Source organism: Haliaeetus albicilla, chromosome W (assembly GCF_947461875.1).
Source record: "Haliaeetus albicilla chromosome W, bHalAlb1.1, whole genome shotgun sequence".
Classification (NCBI taxonomy): domain Eukaryota; kingdom Metazoa; phylum Chordata; class Aves; order Accipitriformes; family Accipitridae; genus Haliaeetus; species Haliaeetus albicilla.
Genome location: NC_091515.1, coordinates 23,712,108 through 23,730,832, shown reverse-complemented (window position 1 = coordinate 23,730,832; position 18,725 = coordinate 23,712,108). Strand labels below are relative to the sequence as shown.

The 18,725-nt window shown below is 42.5% G+C and overlaps 1 protein-coding gene across 3 annotated transcripts; it reads left to right on the top strand.

Moving 5' to 3' along the window:
- Positions 1–3,779: 3,779 nt before the first annotated feature.
- On the top strand, positions 3,780–18,405 carry LOC138681751 (hydroxymethylglutaryl-CoA synthase, cytoplasmic-like). Of its 3 annotated transcripts, none has more exons than XM_069775463.1 (10): positions 3,780–3,937; positions 8,870–9,327; positions 9,687–9,812; positions 10,331–10,495; positions 11,211–11,379; positions 11,495–11,665; positions 13,189–13,295; positions 13,635–13,760; positions 14,636–14,799; positions 15,202–18,405. In XM_069775463.1, the coding sequence occupies exons 2-10, from the start codon at positions 8,880–8,882 to the stop codon at positions 15,292–15,294; spliced, it is 1,569 nt and encodes a 522-aa protein (XP_069631564.1). In that variant the 5' UTR covers positions 3,780–3,937; positions 8,870–8,879; the 3' UTR covers positions 15,295–18,405. The 3 variants fall into 3 exon arrangements, with proteins under 3 accessions (XP_069631564.1, XP_069631563.1, XP_069631562.1); XM_069775462.1 differs by lacking the exon at positions 3,780–3,937 and adding an exon at positions 4,903–4,955 and having other exon boundaries at positions 15,205–18,405; XM_069775461.1 differs by lacking the exon at positions 3,780–3,937 and adding an exon at positions 4,903–4,955.
- The last annotated feature ends 320 nt before the right edge of the window (positions 18,406–18,725 follow it).

The following is an 18,725-nucleotide window of genomic DNA, read 5'->3' as shown; positions in this document are numbered from 1 at the left end:
AATGTCACTGATAGGATTGCTTAAGAATTACTAAACAGAAGCAAAAAACCTGTTGGGTCTATTGAGATAAAACCAGTGCCCTAAATTTGATACAGTGGCTTAAAACTAGAAGTAAAGGTGAGTCATCGGATCACAAACATTTTTCTTTCAAAACAGTACTGGATTAGGAGATCCCACCCACTTTTATACAGGTGAAAAATGGTGAGAGACTCAAATTCAAACTCTTCTTTTATCAAAACAGACTCAAACAATGAATGGATTTTAACAGAGGAAGAGGAAGTGTGTTTATCCTCTCACTAGCAGCATCTGAGCATGTTTTTGCTCCAAGGTTATTCAGAGTTATTCTGAGTTTCCTTGGTAATACCATCTTTAGTAAATGGACCTCTCCTTTCTCAGGTTTCCAGTTCTAAGGTTACCGAGGTGCAGCATTCATTTTGGTACACTGGTCCAAATTACCAAATACAGTCTTGATTGAAAATCTCACTGGACAGATTGGTTAAGCTCTAGAGCCACAAAAGGAAAATGACCTGCGTTCTCACAAGCTGGGCTGGAAATAGTGGCAATCACATGTCTGGAGCACAATTTGGTTAGAGGACTATAATTAATTACCTAAGAGGTTTGGAACAAGATCCACCAACAACTTTAATGTTATTATTGCAATCTTTCTGAGAAATCCATATAAAGCAATTGTTGTCAATTCTATCGCAACAGCAGTATAGGCGGATACTTTCTTGTGAAGAAATAATAGTAATTTTTATAAGTATTCCCTTGCAATACACTCAGTGACAGGAAAAGCAGATAGGAGCCTCATAAAGCTGAAGAAAAGGAATAACGCTCTTGATAACAATTATAAATTGTACTGATTAATAAGAAAAAGTAGTAAATCTTAGGCTATAAAGAATTAGTCATTGAACTAGTCTGCAAGAGGAGGACATCTGGACTTGATGTAGTATTTGGATCCAGAAACATCCTTAGGAGACAAATACTGCTTTTATAACAGTGTATATTAGATACCTGGTCTCTGAATTTAACTTCAGATAATTATTAAAAAAATAGGACTGCATTGTGCCTTTAACCTCAGTTTTAAAATTCTGAAAATCCAGCAACTGTCACATTTTACCTTTTAGCTTTCCTTCATCATCTGCAGGGTGTAATCTTTAAATGCGCTTTGGTACAGGCACAATAGGAGAACATGGTTATAGTTCTATTGGCTATAGGTGGTTAATTTGGTGGGTTTGTTGTTGGGTTTTTTTTGAAAATACATTATTTTAAATTAATAAATAACAATTATTTTATGCATGTCTATGTCATACTATCTTCTACAACACAGCGTCAAAGACTACGGGAAGTCATTCATCAACTCGTACCGTGGAAAAGAAAGCAATAATATAGATTGTCTCCCCAAGCTAATCTTAGCCATTTTGGCACCTTTTTTGATCAGATCTGTGAAGATATAATAAAAATCAGAAGATTGCTATTTACATCTGCATATATTGTTGACTACACACCAAAAAACAATTGCAAAAACCAATTCTGCCTTTACCATTTTGAAAGCAAATACAACATTTATCAGAAAAAACCCCCACCCAACCATGTAAGTACAGGGTTACAGGTGAGCCCATTTAAGCTGTCAGGGAGCAGCAAGGGCAGGCTGCTCTGTAAGGGAGGGTGAGCCAGAACGTGACAACAAGGCAGGCAGGGCAGTGATCTTGCTGACAAGGGCATGCTCTCGCAGTGCCCAAACAAAAAAGCAGAGCAGGGCCAGTGACAGCAAGCAGGATCAGCCAAGAGTCCAGATTTTTGGACAAGTCTGTAGTGATGAGGCAGGTTAGAGGTGAAGTTGGGAAGTCAGTGGGTCAGGATCAGCAAGGGATGTAGCCAGGCACAGGCACACCCGCAGCACCGCTCAGGCAAAGGCCCAAGTTTGAATGAAGCTCCCAAATGAAGGGGAAGAGGCCACCGAGGCTTCTCACAGCTCCTTGTCACACAGCTCTTTTCACTGCAGCCCCATCCCAGGCTACTTGAGCATGTTGTATCGGAGCCGGCCTCGTGCACAGGCAGCTAAGACCCCAGGGAGTGGGCAAGGGGTTGCAAAAGTCTCAGGGTGCACTCGCAGCCCTAATGTAAGCTCCTGCAAATTCAATGAGATGGACTGTTTCATCTCTTCCTGAGCGTCTGTTCTTCTCTAAAGCCAGAACAGTCAAAGTACCCTGATGTGAGGAAACATTATGCCACCAAACTATATAATGAGAGGCTGGTATTAGGAAACCATTTTGAAGTCTAGAACAAGGACACAGTTATGGGTTTGTTGTTTGTTTGTTTGTTGTTTTTTTTGTAGTAGGAAGGGAAAAGAAGAAGGAATTGAAGGTTTAGATTCCCAGAGCAAAAGTTCAATTTTTCTAACAAGAAGTCCATTTGGTCTGTAGGCACAGAAGATACAGCGTATCTACATGATGTAACTATGCCATGGTCTATTGAGTTTGCATTTTGTCAATGTGTTTTTTCAGAATTACAAATGGAACTAGCTTGTACACAGACTGGCATAAGCTTATTAGAAGACTGCAGGGTAACACGCGCAAACAAAACTTCCTTCAATTTCTCAGTAGTATTTCTCAATCCTTGCACTACAAAGAGTTATATGACAAATCTGTGATTTTACATGACCACAGCAGAATGGTTGCAAGTTCAAAACCGATTGAACAAACAGGATAGGAGTTAAGACTTTCAATGAGTTTTTCCCTTTCTTTTTGCATTATTTTTACCTGTCCCTAAGATGGTGGAAATGATCTGGTTGTAGTGTCCTGATACTGTGTGACGTGAGCAAGGTGTTGTCTTCTGCTAGCTGTAACAATCAGATGTCACAGAACCTGACACCAGTTGCTAAGGGAGTATATTTCTTTGACTTGAGTGGTGTTTTACAACCAAATTAGCCAGGCTTTAAAATTTCCATGTGAATTTATCAAGCAGTTTCCCATCTGCAACAAACATTTGTACTCCCGGTACTGGCAGGGAGGAATCCTCTGGGGATGCTCTGGAACCTGTGGCATGTGAAACCCATACATTAGCTAATTGTGAATTTGCCAAATAACAATAATGCCATGAGATATGCTGTGGATTTAACAAGCTGGAAAGAGACTGTTACAGGAGGATTCAGGGCAGGTAGGACAGGACATCACATTCTCCGTGAAGCAATTTCACTGGCAGAGCCCCCGTGCATGCCCCGAGTGCCTCGTCCTCGCCCACCAAGGGGAAGGACGGAGGGTAGGTTTTACAGGCAAGGGAGATATCACAGGCTGCCACACCGGGTGGCACCGGGCGCCCTGCCCGCCCCCGCAGACCCCTGACAGCCCCGGCCTGCGCCTCACGGCCTCGGCACCCCCACTGCTCCTCTCGGCCCACCGCTGCTGCCTCCCAGCCCCTCACCCGCGGCCCTCCGCGCCCGGCCCCAGTCCTGGACAGCGCTAGGGCACCCGGGCCGGGGCCGAGAGGCGACTCGACGGCCAGCTCTCACTGGGGCCGGGCGGGCCTCGCCTCCCGTTGCCGGGCAACCACTGCCTCGCCGGGGACTGGCAGTCATCCTACTTTCACCCGCAGTCGGCAGCGCGCTCCCATTGGCTGCCCCCACGCTGCGCTCGGCTCCCATTGAGCACCCACCGCCTCTGCCGCGTCCTCATTGGCGCGCTGCCCTCTGGCCACGCTGCGTCACTTTCTCACACCATTCCTCCCGCCTTCTCCGCCAGCTGCGGGCCGGCCGGCGGGCGGGACCTGGACGGTGGCAGCTGTGATTGGCCGGGGGAGACGCCGCTCAGGGTGCTGGCCGGAGCCCGGGCGGCGGGGCTGTTTAAAGGCGCCGCGCGCCAGCATATTGCCTTTTTTCTGTGCATGCGAGCGAAGGTGTGGAGTGGTGAGCGATACCGGGAGCTATCGCCTCGGATAGGTGAGGGCGGCTCGGCCCCCGGAGGCCCTTGGGCCGGGCGGTATCCTCTGCCTCTCCTCGGGGGGGGTATCGCATGGAGCTGGAGCCGTTCGCGGGGCGTGGGGATAGGTCGGCATAGTTGGGAGCGGTGTTTTCAATGGATGTAAGCGCGTTTGAAGTAGTGTCTGCAGTACAGCAAGAGGAGGGAAAAAAAAAGGGAGGGGGGGAAAGGAGGCGTTTTTGAGTGTCACTTAAGGTAGGTAGCCTGCAAACGGCGCTGGGCGATGCCCGGAGCATCATCGAGCAGCGCCGCTCTCGCCCGGTGTAGCTGGCGAAGCAAAATGCATCGTGAAAGACCCCATAGCCCCGGTGCTGGAGGACCCTGGGTGCTGTCTCGCGTGCTGCCCAACGCCCCCCCCCCCCCAAAGAAGCACCCCGGCTGGGTGAAGCTATGGTGGGCGCGTTCCTGCCGCTGCCCCGCGCAGCGAGGCTCCGCGGGCTGTTGCTGCGGGGCTCCTCTGGGCTCTTCCCCCGCCTGCGGAGTGTCCCCAAAGAAGCCTGAAAGCGACGGCGCCCTAAGCGTGTCCTTTAATCGTCTCTGTGTCGCGATAGAGGCGCCCACCCACGCCGGAGACGGCGGGGTGGGCATGCCACCCCCTCATCGCGCAGGGCAAAGGCAGCCTGGTGCTGCCCCCAGGGATGCCATCACTTTCTTTCGTAATAGTGTTTGTTGCACAGGTGTAGGCTTCCTGCCAGCCCGCCCGTGTTGCTAACGGAGTCTCGGTCCCGAATGTGCTCGGGGCTAAACCCAGAGGGAGGGTACCTCGGGTCCCTGTGGCACGCTGACCCCCGCGGGGAGAGACGCTTCAGATATTATCTTGAATTCATCCATAAAGATCTGTCTTCTACAGTTTGGTGGGGCTTTTACGCTGTTTGCTTGTTTCTCACTTAGTCTCATTCTTTTGGCTCAGGTGAGCGGGGGACATGGTGATGCCACGCTCATGCATGGTCCATGTCATGGCGAGTCGCAGCAATCCGGGTAAAAGCAGTGACCTCTCGTGGCGTGACAAGTGTCTTGCATGTACTTGCACTCAATACCTATAAACCTTTTAGCTGTGTGGGAATAACTAGATTTATCTAAATGATGTAACTGAAGCTACCAGATCATCACTGTTTAACTTCTGAAAAACAGCCTGAAGTGGCTTTGCTTTCATGAGTAAAGTCTGTTCTACAAGTCCTCCAGAAATCAAAAGCCAAAGGGAATTACTAAATGTATTACTTGTAGCAAACAGGCTTGGGTTTTTATTTTCTAACTTTCAGTCAAGTGTTTTGTATGAATTAAAAACTTATTTAGGAAATAATGGATTCAAATTATTAACAGAATAGTCTCAAATTCTTAAAGACAATGAAAGCCACCAGTTGTTGTGGGAGAATGTATTTCTGGTGTCTGGAAGCATTAGCAGAAAGTAGTGGCTGTTTTATGCTGCTCATCATTCCCTATAGAATCTTAAGAGAACACAAAAAAAGTAGGCTTCTCATTTCTTTATATTAAAGCATTTTGGATTCTTAGTGTTTTAAAAGAAATAGTACTTTTGAGTATTCTTTCATTTTCAGAAAAACTCAGCGATGGGATTTTGTTTGCAGTTTGACCAAGAGGACAAAAGGCTGTTTGTTTTGCATCAAGTAAACAATTTTTTTTCCCCCTGTAATGATTAACTGACTTAAGATGTCATATGTCCCATTTTCTTAAGTGATCAGAGCAAGCTTATAAAGCAATGTTTTTCATTGTGGTATAACCTGATAGTCCTGACTGCTGCTATATTAGGTGTATTTGGTGAGCCATGCAAATATAATAGAAAGAAGTCTCCCTTTAGTTATCTTCTGCAAAAAGTTTTCTGATGAGAACTGCATCAAGTAGTATGAAATTAAATGCCAGCTTTGATCTCAGAGTTCTGTAATGAACAAGCACAGGGCAGAGTGTTTTCTGTAGCTCTCACCAATAATGTAAATCCTTTTGGCACATCGAATTTCTTAATTCACTGCCTGGTTAAAAACCCCTCTTGTTCTATGGCTGCTGCAGGTCAAGTTCATTATGTGCTGTCATGCATTGTCTTTTAGTACATAACTTAATTAAAATTAAGCATCTAAGAGTCTCTGTAGCCTCTAACTGTCATCCTTCTGACTCTTGGAGCAGAACCAAGCTCTGCTATGGGTAGAAGGCTCAGCCTCAGGGTGGCTGCCAGACACCATGCTGAGTTGGGACCTGCCTGAAGTCTGCTGGCAGCTGTCTGTATCTCCTTTTTGTCCCCTTTCAAAGAAAGGGAGGTGTTTTATGCCACAAAGAGGGCTGGACCCCAAAGTCCTTTTCCCAGATGGAACCTTGGGAATTTCACTGTCAGTAGTGTGTCTGCATTCATACAGAGAGCAGGAAACCACCCTCGTTCTCATCTTCAGTGCTTGTGCAGATTTGAGGTAAAAGGCAGCTCTTGGAGCTGGGTCTGAAGCTCAGTGCTGCTCCTTGTCCCCAGGAGGTGTGTAACTTGCTAGTTTGTGCTGCTGAGAGGAGATGTGAACTTGCCCTGGCATCTCCTGGGGGGTCTCTAGGCCACTGTGCTCCCTTCCCTGGCTGTGGCTTCAGGAAAGCTATGACTGCCACTCTGTTTCTCACAGTGTAAGGCTGCTGCTGTGCCATGAAAAATCCTTAATCCTGCCCACCAGGGTCAGCTTCCTGGAGGCAGAAATTATTCTGTCTTCCTTGCTTTTTTTTTTTTTTTTTTTTTTTGTAGTGCAGCTACTTGCCCTTACTGCCATGGTATGCAAAAAGGTGCAACTTAAAAGCATTTGAGAAACTTTAAAAATTAAATGCTAATAGAGGTGAGGTGCCTGCAGGATGGGGTAGTCTGTGGTCAGGGACTGTTAAAACCAGGAATTTTGGATGCTGGTGGGTTTTATTTCAAGTTTTTATTGGGTTTGCCTCCATATGCTGGTGCTGCTGGGTTTATTGTGCAAGGCGCTTAAGACAACAACGTTGCCCTCACCTCGAGGGACCCCATTAGAATGGGGGGAGTCCACAGGTGAACGCTCTGGGCCCCCCCGGCCCCGCGGGCCGGGCCGGCACGGCAGGAGTGCTGTGGATGAAGCCCCGCCGGGGGGGGGAAGGCGAGCTTCCCGCGCCTACGTACTGCCCGCCTGCCCGAGCTGGACGCCGCCGCGCGCACCCCTCCCCCGCGCCGAGAGCCGGCAATGGGATTCCGCAACGTGTAAGGGCCGGAACCGCGGCCGGCGGGAGCTGGGTGGGTCCTATGCTGTGGGCGGGGGCGCGACACCTCTACCTCGGTGGGTCCTTCCAGTCTCCCCGGCCGGGTCACGGGTAACCTTGAGGCGGCCCTCGGTGCCCTTAGTAGCGTCGCGGGGCCGGTTCGGCGGGGGGAGTGGGGTGGCAGGTTCCCGGACGGGCGCTGCAGCCCGTGGCGCGATCGTTTGAGCTGAGGGGCTTCGCAACGGGATGGATTAGGAAAAAGTTCCGGTCAGCAGCGGCGCTCGGTTTTATCCGGACGTTGTAGTGAGGAGTTTGCGGGCACTGCGCTTTCGGGTGAGCGGTTAGCCTGGGGTGGCAGCAGAACACACAAATAATGTGAAATTGGTTTTCTTGCTTGAAATCTTGTGGCAATACACTATATGGCTGTTCTGCAGTGCTCCAGTAAGCAGTTTTAAATAGCAGCCTTCTGCAATTTACACGTTTTAATATGAATAAATGCTATAAATACTTTAAAATGGATTATTTTAAGATCATCATAGATATGTTTGAAACTTTGTTAGAGGCAATCAAAATGAATGGCAAGCCATGTGCTCTTACTTTAGGTCTTATGTAAGACTTTGATATCTAACTGTACAGGTAGCAGAAGGCACTTTTAATGCTTTCCTAACACTTGTTTTAACATGCATTGTGTAAAGTCATCATTCCTGCATAGAAAGGCTTTATTCCATTATACAGCTCATTGTGATTTTATGGAAGAAGCTGGGTAAGGTCAATGTACAGCTGGGCACAAAAGGGACAAGTGTTCTGTAAGGATGTAAGCAAATGTACAGGATGATGGTGCCTGTCTGTGTAATGCAGATAGCGTTAAAGTAATAGGATATACTATATCCTAGAGTATAATGATAGTAAAGTTATAGGGTTAAACCAAGAAAATTTGGTCTATCAGGAAGAATCCCTGTGTGTTTATCTCGGCCTGTGAAATATTCCTCCAGGCCTGGCGTTAGGAGTTCCAGTGTTCAGGAATGCCAAAACAGAGTATGCTAAAAAAAAAAAAAAAAAGCCTCAAATGAACAAACAAAAAAACCCAACCAAAATACCAAGAAAACTTCTATTTCTGTTACAAGTATAAACAAAATGAAGCAACTTGGACCACTTAGTTTAAAAATAAAAAACAATTTTGAAAAGTCCTGGCCTGTTTTAAGGCTAAGATTTCCTGGTAAGTATAAACTTTAAACTTAATGTCTCAACTAGCAACATTTAAAAAACAAAACAAAACAAAAATACCACAGTGTTTCCAGCTTGGTTGTGTAAAATTGAGACTTTGAATATAAGCAGAAGTAGAATAATGAACATTAAGACTAATTTCTCAAACACTTAACATTTGTTAAGCATGTGTTTTGCTTCAGTGAAATAACTTGGGCTTAAGCTATGTATATTCATCTCCAGGGCTGAAATTGTACTTTTGCTTAAAAGATCTTAACATAAAATGTTATAAAACTTCTAATGATGTTTACAGTATGCTCAGACCAAAATTTCACCTGGAGGCAAAGGCTTGCCTTTTGCAAATGAACTTGTAGAATACCTAAACCTTTAATTTTATGTAGATTTATAGAAAAGGTTAAGTATGAAGTAGGTCTCTAAAAATGGATGCGAATAAATCAGCTGGGTTTTGTGGTTTTCTTTTTTTCTTAAAGATTTACCACGATGCCTGGGTCTCTTCCAGTGAATGCTGAATCCTGCTGGCCCAAAGATGTGGGAATTGTTGCACTGGAAATATATTTTCCCTCTCAGTATGTTGACCAGGCAGAGCTGGAGAAGTATGATGGTGTGAATGCTGGCAAATACACCATTGGGTTAGGCCAGTCAAAGATGGGATTCTGCTCTGACCGGGAGGATATCAATTCTCTCTGTTTGACTGTGGTTCAGAAGCTCATGGAGAGGAACAGCCTTTCCTATGATTGTATTGGGAGATTAGAAGTTGGAACGGAGACAATAATTGATAAATCAAAATCTGTAAAGACTGTCCTGATGCAACTTTTTGAAGAATCTGGTAATACAGATGTAGAAGGAATTGACACCATGAATGCATGCTATGGAGGCACTGCTGCTCTTTTAAATGCTGTTAATTGGATTGAGTCCAGTTCTTGGGATGGTAAGTTCAGGGTATTTTCTTGAAAAGTTGTGTCAGTCTCTATTTTTGAGTATTCTGCCTTGCAATTACAGTGTCCATGTTTAACCATGTAAAACCCAGAGGGTAAACTCTTATATGCTTCTGAAGTATTTTTCTTAAATGCTCTGGGCATTTGCCACTAGTTCAGTTACATGCAAAAAATAATGACACGGGTAATCATCACTGGTTTTTTCCTGTAAGTTTTGGTGGATGCCAGGATTGAAGAGCCCCTTAATTCTGAAGTCATCTCCTCTATAACTAAAGTCTAAAAATTGCTGATGGATATTAAAATGTGCTAGATTCTTGGCTACTTTTCATACTTATTTCTGTGTTTTTCACAGGACGTTATGCACTTGTTGTTGCTGGAGACATAGCTGTGTATGCCACTGGAAATGCCAGGCCAACAGGTGGAGCTGGTGCTGTTGCTATGCTAGTTGGTCCAAATGCTCCGTTAATTTTTGAGAGAGGTTAGTCCTATGAGGAAACAAATACTGTTCAGCCAGATACTGGATCTGTTCTGAAGCCCATCCTCTGTTTTTGTGGGTTGCTGGAAGGCTGGCTTAACTCCCACTAATGTCAGAAATTGTACTTTGTCTCCTCTTGCTCTGGGCTGATTTGGCCAAGTCCTGTTATAGGAGGCAGCAAGAAACAACTAGAGATGCTTCTATCTGTTTTTTCCTTGGGGATTCTCCAATAAAATTGATAAAGAGTAGACTAGAGCTGAATAACACAGTGCTCTACTTTCAAGGTGAAATGATGAAAATAATTTGTTACTTGTGTTTGTCATGTTCAGTCCTACCGTACTTGAGTAACAGGTGATTGAGAACTGTGTGAAACATTACCTTAAAGGGCCTGAAGCGCTATGAAAACCTGCTTGACTGAGGCCAAATATTGTTTGTTTTCCATACTTTAAGCAATGTGTTCAGACTGACTCAAAGTAGCTGAATAAAGTAATTTTCAACTCTTGTCAATTTCTCTCCATCAGGATTGCGTGGAACCCACATGCAGCATGCATATGACTTCTATAAACCAGATATGGTCTCTGAATATCCTGTAGTTGATGGTAAACTATCTATACAGTGCTACCTCCGTGCATTAGATTGCTGCTATGCTGTCTATCGCAACAAAATCCATGCCCAGTGGCAAAAGGGTATGTAGCCTCACGTGATATTGCAAGATCTGGCAAATATTGGAATGTGTAGCTACACAGACAATGTATTTTCAAGTTTTAGCATTCAATCTAGAGAGTAGTACGTGGTCCCTCTTGTGTTTGTGTGTTCTGAGACAATTGAAATGTTTGCGCTCTCCCATAAAGAAATGTCTTATTTCTGTTCTGGTGTGGCTAAGTACCTGATAGTCAATAAACAGTAGTCTCTACAAGCTTTTGTTGGTGTAATGTATAATATCTTGCTTAAGTGTGTTGTTCCCTCCTCTACCAAGGCTCTTAAGATATTGAGGTTAATATTTACATGTTGTATAAGGATACTGATTATTATTTTTTTTTACCCCCATATGTTTAGTAATTGCTTCACCTGTATTAAGAAGCATAAGTAGTTAGATGAAGTAGATTATTTCTTATTTCAAAATGCTGGGTAGAAATATGGCAATTCTGTTAAGCTTATAACATTCTTCTAGAAGAAAAAGGGCAAACATTGCTAGCTGGTGCACAAGATCAGTAAGAAACTAATTTTTAAATAGAAGTAGCAGCAGTGTGTTAAATGAACTTGCCAGCAATAGTCTTACGGTTGTCTTTTGTATGCTGATGTGTTATGATGATTGGTATCCTGCCATCTCCCTATTTTATTTTAATACTTGAAGTGAGTACTAAACATAAGCTGTAACACCAACATTTCTGCCGCTTCCAGAGGGGACAGACAGACATTTCACCTTGAATGACTTTGGATTCATGATCTTTCATTCTCCCTACTGTAAACTGGTACAGAAATCTGTGGCTAGACTATTGCTGAATGACTTTCTCAGTGACCAGAACCTAGAAACAGCAAATGGTGTTTTCAGTGGTTTGGAAGCTTTCAGGTGAGAATGGCTGCTGTCTTCCTTATTTAGATAGCCTTAATTTGTTAAACATCCAAGGTGTTTTTCCTTGCTGCCATTTTAGTAACTGTTTCTGAACCTTTTTTTTTTTTAATAGAGATGTAAAACTTGAAGATACATATTTTGAAAGAGATGTGGAAAAAGCCTTTATGAAAGCCAGCGCAGAACTCTTCGATCAGAAAACCAAAGCTTCGTTGCTCATATCCAATCAGAATGGAAATATGTATACCCCTTCAGTCTATGGTTGCCTTGCTTCTCTTCTAGCTCAGTAAGCATAAAATTGGAAAAAGTCATAGCTTTTTATATGTAGGCACATAAAAAGTTTTTGTTCCAGGAAGTCTTTTGTAAAAGCACCATCTAGCAAACCTTTTCCTACTAGATTGCCTTAAGTAGCAAGACTAAAGTTAGAAAATTAATCTGCGTATACAGTTGGGTCAAGTGACAAGCAGATTCAAAATTTCTGTGTCAGAAGCTGATCTGAAACAGCAGCTTAATGCCTTCCAAAGTAGGATCTTATTTGTAAGGTGGTGTATCTTTTCCCAGCCTCAACACACACCCACCCCCCCAAACACCCCAGTGGAAAAGAGAATCTGAATGCCTTCTCTGTTCCACTAGAATCATAGAATGGTTTGGGTTGGAAGGGACCTTAAAGGTCACCTAGTTCCAACCCCCCTGCCATGGGCAGGGACACCTTCCACTAGACCAGGTTGCTCAAAGCCCCATCCAACACTTCGAGATGAGGCATCCACAACTTATCTGGGCAACCTGTTCCAGTGTCTTACCACCCTCACAGTAAAGAATTTCTTCCTAATATCTAATCTAAATCTACCCTCTTTCAGTTTAATAAAACCATTACCCCTTGTCCTATTGCTATGCTCCCTGATAAAGAGTCCCTCCCCATCTTTCCTGTAGGCCCCCTTTAAGTACTGGAAGGCTGCTATAAGGTCTCTCCAGAGCTTGCTCTTCTCCAGGCTAAACAACCCCAACTCTTTCTCAGCCTATCCTCATAGGGGAGGTGCTCTAGCCCCCGATCATCTTTGTGGCCCTCTTCTGGACCTGCTCAAGTAGGTCCGTGTCTTTCTTATGCTGGGGGCCCCAGAGCTGAACACAGTACTCCCAAGTGGGGTCTCACAAGAGTGGAGTAGAGGGGCAGAATCACCTCCCTCGACCTGCTGGTTATGCTTCTTTTGATGCAGCCCAGGATGTGATTGGCTTTCTGGGCTGCAAGCGCACATTGCCAGCTCATAATCAGTTTTTAATCCACCAATACCCCCCGAGTCCTCCTCTGCAGGGCTGCTCTCAATCCACTCTGCCCAGCAATAATAAGCAAAGCCAAATTAAATTACTATTTACTTAACAAATTGTTGTTGTGGTGTTTTTTTGTTTTGTTTTTGTAAAAGTCTGTCATTTTAAAAAAATCATGTTAAGTTTAAATTAAACCACTCCTCTTGGGTCCTTTTTTCTTTATTGTGACTTTGCATTCTAAGATGTGATGGTTCATTTTAGGCTTTAGGTCACTTAAGAATGAAAATTGGCTGCCTTTTAGATAATCACATTCTGGGCATTTCTTTGTTTTCTTTTGCTTAGGTAGCTTTGAAAATCATTGTGTAACAGCAGTGTTTGAAATCCTGTTTTTAAAAGTTGTCATTTATGCATTTAGCACACTAAATGTGTATTGTAGCCAATATAATTTTGCTGGCTGCTTTTTCTAAGCTAGCTGTGCTTTCTAGTTATTTAAAATTGGCACCTTGGCTTAGTTCTCACTTTAAACAACTGTTGCTTGGTTTGCAGGTACTCCCCAGAGCAGCTTGCAGGACAGAGAATTAGTGTGTTCTCGTATGGCTCTGGTTTTGCTGCTACGCTGTATTCTATCAGAGTTATACAGGATGCCACTCCTGGTGAGTGAAAGGAAGATATGTTAATTAACTCCCTTGCACAGCTCACCTCTAAATGCTTTGTTATGCCCACCAGCATAAGTAAACCTGCAGAACAATGCCGAATGACAGTAGTGTTAAACAACATGTTCCAGCTCCAGGGAATGTTTTAAGTGTCTCTTTGGGCATATAGATAATATTCTTCTAATGCTTTAAGTGTTTTGCTTGAGTAATTGGGAATATTTTTAAATGACTAAAACTTCAGCTTCTCTGATGCAACATATTTTGAATGGGCTTGAAATGCTAACATGCTAGTGTGCAGTTCTCGGCACTGGTGCCTTACATGATGGTTTTATATTGTAGGTTCTGCACTGGACAAAATAACTGCCAGCCTTTCTGATCTTAAAACAAGACTTGACTCAAGAAAATGCATTGCACCTGATGTATTTGCTGAAAACATGAAGATTAGACAGGAAACGCATAATTTGGGTAAGAATGTCATAAATATAAATAATTCCTAGTCCTACAGCAAGATACTAATTGCTTAATTTGCATGATTTAAATGATTAAGGTGTAGAATTGTCGTGGTTTAACCCCAGCCAGCAACTAAGCACCACGCAGCTGCTCACTCGCTTTCCCCCACCCAGTGGGATGGGGGAGAGAATTGCAGGGGGGGAAGGTAAAACTCGTGGGTTGAGATAAGAACAGTTTAATAGAACAGAAAGGAAGAAACTAATAATGATAACACTAATAAAATGACAATAGTAGTAATAAAAGGATTGGAATATACAAAACAAGTGATGCACAATGTAATTGCTCACCACCTGCTGACTGATGCCCAGTTAGTCCCCGAGCGGCAATTCCCCCACCCCCACTCCCCCCAGTTTATATACTAGGCATGATGTCACATGGTATGGAATACCCCTTTGGCCACTTTGGGTCAGCTGCCCTGGCTGTGTCCTGTGCCAACTTCTTGTGCCCCTCCAGCCTTCTTGCTGGCTGGGCTTGAGAAGCTGAAAAATCCTTGACTTGAGACTAAACACTACTTAGCAACAACTGAAAACATCGGTGTGTTATCAGCATTCTTCTCATACTGAACCCAAGACATGACACTATACCAGCTACTAGAAAGACAGTTAACTATCCCAGCTGAAACCAGGACAAGAATAAAGGAAATATCTAACTCTTTCTACTTCAGAATAGCTTGTAAAGTGCTTTTCTATAGCTTGTCTTCATTGGCCCAGTATGTTTGAAATGAAAATGTAGACTTGGTTTTCCTGTCTTACTACTTTCAAACTGCAAAGGCCTGTGTTCTATAAAATTCTCACCAGGAACCAACTGGTATGTTATTGGCTTTTTTACAGCCAACTATATTCCACAGTCTTCAGTAGAAGATCTCTTTGAAGGAACATGGTACCTTGTGCGTGTGGATGAAAAACACAGAAGAACTTATGCACGGCGCCCGCTCATGGGTGGTGGACCTCTGGAGGCAGGAGTTGAAGTTGTCCACCCAGGCATTGTTCATGAGGTGAACACTCAGCATTCTTTAGTTTGATATAAATGGTGGAATAGTTTGCTTGTCTTAACATGTGCACGTATGTTAAAAGAGGAAGTGGTTTAATAAGTTATAGCAGGTACTTTGTTAAAATATGTAACATATAAGCCAGGAAAAAAAAAAGAGCATGGGATTTTAAAAACCACATTTCATCATAACAAGAACAAAACTGCACAAGAATGAAACAAGAACAAACTGGCTCTTTTTACATAATCAGTTTGCATGAAGCATGACAGATTTGAATGACTTAAGACCAAGCCATCCAGTGTAGCATGAATGTTGTTTGAGAGTTGGACTAGCTGTGAAGTATGAATGTTTGTGAACTAGAAAACCATATTTAATGTTTTGTTTTGGGTTTTTCCCCCCCCTTCTTAGCAGATCCCAAGCCCTGCTAAGAAAGTGCCAAGAATCCCTGCAACAACAGAATCTGAAGGTGTTACTGTTGCCGTTTCCAATGGGGAGCATTAAGATACCTCTGTGAGGTGGGGAATGAAAAGAGTTGTGAGGGTAGGGTGAGAGAAAGGATTGCAGTAGTACTGAAATTTCAGTGTACAGTAGTACTTCATTGGGTATATGGAAAAACTGTTTAAACTCCTTTGAAAAGATTTGTCATAATATGATATGCTGATACTTTTAGTATTTTCAGAACACTAAAATAATGAATATACTGGAGATGAAGGAACTTGCCAGGGGCTTTGTGGATTCCTTAACACATCTGAATTTAATTGCTGCATAGTAGCTGTAATCTATTACAAGATCTTTGTACATAGAAAAAAAAAGTATCTTCTACTTACTTTTTCCATGTAAAATTACTTGAAACCTACGCTGTTAACTTTTCTACTTGTACTTAAAAGTGGGTGGCAAAATAGTCCAAGCTTTTAATGTTAGGGTTTTCAATGCCTTAACAGTAAGCAGTCAATCTTCTGAATACTGCACTTGTCTTTCCCTTTATCACCTTCCCTTTCTTCTCCCAGTCTACCTCTCATCACACCATTGCTTTGGGAAAGATATAGAACCAAGTAACATTCATTACTGGAATAGAGTCTCTTGCCCCTGTCAAAATGACTGGATCAAGAATGGCTAGACTGACAGGTGTGGTTTTTTCCAAGAAACTCTGACCTACTGTGTTAGTTACTATGTAATTCCTCCTAATATCCATATTACCTGTTTTATACCTGCATTATAAATCCCAGCAGCCTGGGAGGAAAGAGGAACAAGAAAGGAGGTAGTAGTTTTTTCTTCTAAAGAACAAAAAGGGTATATTTCTTGGGTTCATTGATTTGGCACCTTTCAGAATTGCTTAACTGTAATAGAAGTATTTAAGGCAGCAGACTTTTCAAATAAAGCTTCTGGATATTATGGAGCTGTTTTAATTAGCAAACTAAGGAAGGGAGGAAGATCACTTTGTCTGGAACTCTGGCCTCTCACTATTCTTTATATAATACATTTCTAAGAGACTATTTCTAACTTTGAATTTGGCTTGTACTTTGAAGTTCTTCTCACTATTGGTAATGTTGTAGGAGTGGGGTCTTCCCCCCCACCCCAAATGCAAGCTAAAAGCTATCCATTTTGCAAGTGGTAGATACACAATGCTAATGGTGCATCTATTCTGGTAGACTTCTAAAGCCCAGATTGGAAATGAACTATGACATGAGCCTTGTAAGCTTGTAATATATACTTAAATTGAGCTAATGTACAGAATGAAGTTTTGTTGAATTTTATTTCTTTGCTAATTCTACAAAGCTACATTATCTAATATAAAGTAGCAAAAAACCAATTATTTGTCAAATTACAATTATTTTTTGTGTGTGTGCAATGAAGTGTTTGTATTATGTCACTCACTAGGATTTGATAACACTGTATTTTTACAGTCAACCCTTGGTGTAAAATAGTTGTTTATTATAAATTGTTGAATTCTAATCAGTTTGTTCTGCTGAAAATGATGGAGTGATGATGCATGAAGATAGTGTTTGCAAGTATTTTTGTTTAGGTTGCCCTTGTGAAACTTATCTTGGTACCAGAAAAAAAAAATATCACCATGGAACAAAGTCCATTGCTGGCAGTGGACAAGCCAAGAAGTGAGCTACTGGCACAAAAAATTAACCACAGGGACCTCACTTCCTGTGAGGCTGATCCTTTATTAAAATAAAGTTGGAGATACTTGAAACCTGTTAAAGTAGTGCTGACTTGGGTTTTCAGGATGCATTTTTCTTTAACAGGAAAGAAAGAGGAAACTGTCCCTGTGAAAACCCAAAGTTGTGGGGTCACAATCTGTGTGGACCTTCTGGATCTTTCTTAATATTATTCCATTACAAAAGTGGAAAGAAAGGGTTGCTTAGGCTGGTGGGAAACTTATTTCAGGAATGTGTTTCAAGGTAACTTAAATGTTTTCAGATGGAAACTGTTTATAGTGGAAGAATTCGTTCCCAGCTTATGAAATACAATTCATCTTATTACTGTCTTATGAAAGATGGTATTGTTTTATCCCCTTCTCACAAAAATTGTGAAAGGGGATTGGTTCTTGCTTTGTACTTACCTGAGCCTCACTGAGTCCAGATTCCCATGGGTAGCTTTTCAGAGTCTTTCTGTTGCTCATTTACATTAATTACTCCTTTAAAGTCAACTGATCATCTCATCAGTCCCCATAATAGATAAGGCATCTCTGCCCTTAAATTTGAAAGCACCAGCTGTACCTCTCTAAACCTTGTCTTGGTTTACTTGCCTTACCTAAGCTAAGAAGAGCCTATATTTTAGTTATTTCAATTGTGCCTGTTCAGAGGACAGCTATTGTACTCTTCCACTGTTTGTATTGGAGCTGATGATATTGAAAATTAAAGTATAAAATACCTGATTAAAGCTGAAGGTCTTGATGATCAGAACAATTGGAAGGGTCAGGCTATTGAACTTTTAACTTGCAGTAGTCAAGAGTATCAAAATCAGCTTTGTGCTGGTAGTAGTATGGCAGAAGTTAGTACAAGCCTGTAATGCTCAGTATATAAGTGGATTTTGTTACTGATTGTATTCAACTTACTGTGATACCTAGTGCTAAAGCAAGAATTTAAAACTTACATGAGTTTTGGAATATGCTTATCTTTTTTGGAGTGCAATGGGAGTCCAAGCAGTTTTGGACTGTCAGAATTGTACAAGTAATGGAAGGTGTCAGTAGGTTAGTAGATGGTAGCCCAATCATCTTATGCACTGGGAATTGCAACCACACATGCAGGGTTAAAACAACATATCCTAACTTGCCTTTCTGAATTGTGACAAATCAGGAACAATGGTCAACAACAGCATGGCTATTTCTTGAAACAAAATTTAAAAAGAAAGGCTCCAATATACATCTTATGTTTAATTTGCTGAAGAAGTTTTAGAGAAGAATTTGAAGTTTAGATTATTGTCTGGTTTCTGCTTAAATTTAGTTCTCTGCAAAAATTGTCCTGGTTTGCAGTGGTAAAGTTGTGTCAAGCTAAGGTAAAACTTTTCAAGAAATTAGCTGTTATATGCCTGTACTGAGAATCTCCCAAGCATGTTAAGTGAAATACTACATGATTTTTTAATAAAGATCATATCCACAAATGATCTCTTGCCTGTTTTACTTGAGTTCTTGTACTAGCTATACCAAGTTTCTGGATGTGCTGGTTTTGGCTGGGATAGAGTTAAATTTCTTCATAGTAGCTAGTATGGGGCTATGGTTTGGATTTGTGCTGAAAACAGTGTTGATAATGCGGAGAAGTTACTGCTGAGCAGTGCTTGCACAGAGTCAAGGCTTTTTCTGCTTCTCATACCACCCCACCAGTGAGTAGGCTGGGGTGCACAAGAAGTTGGGAGGGGACACAGCTGGGACAGCTGACCCCAACTGACCAAAGGGATATTCCAGACCATATGACATCATGCTCAGC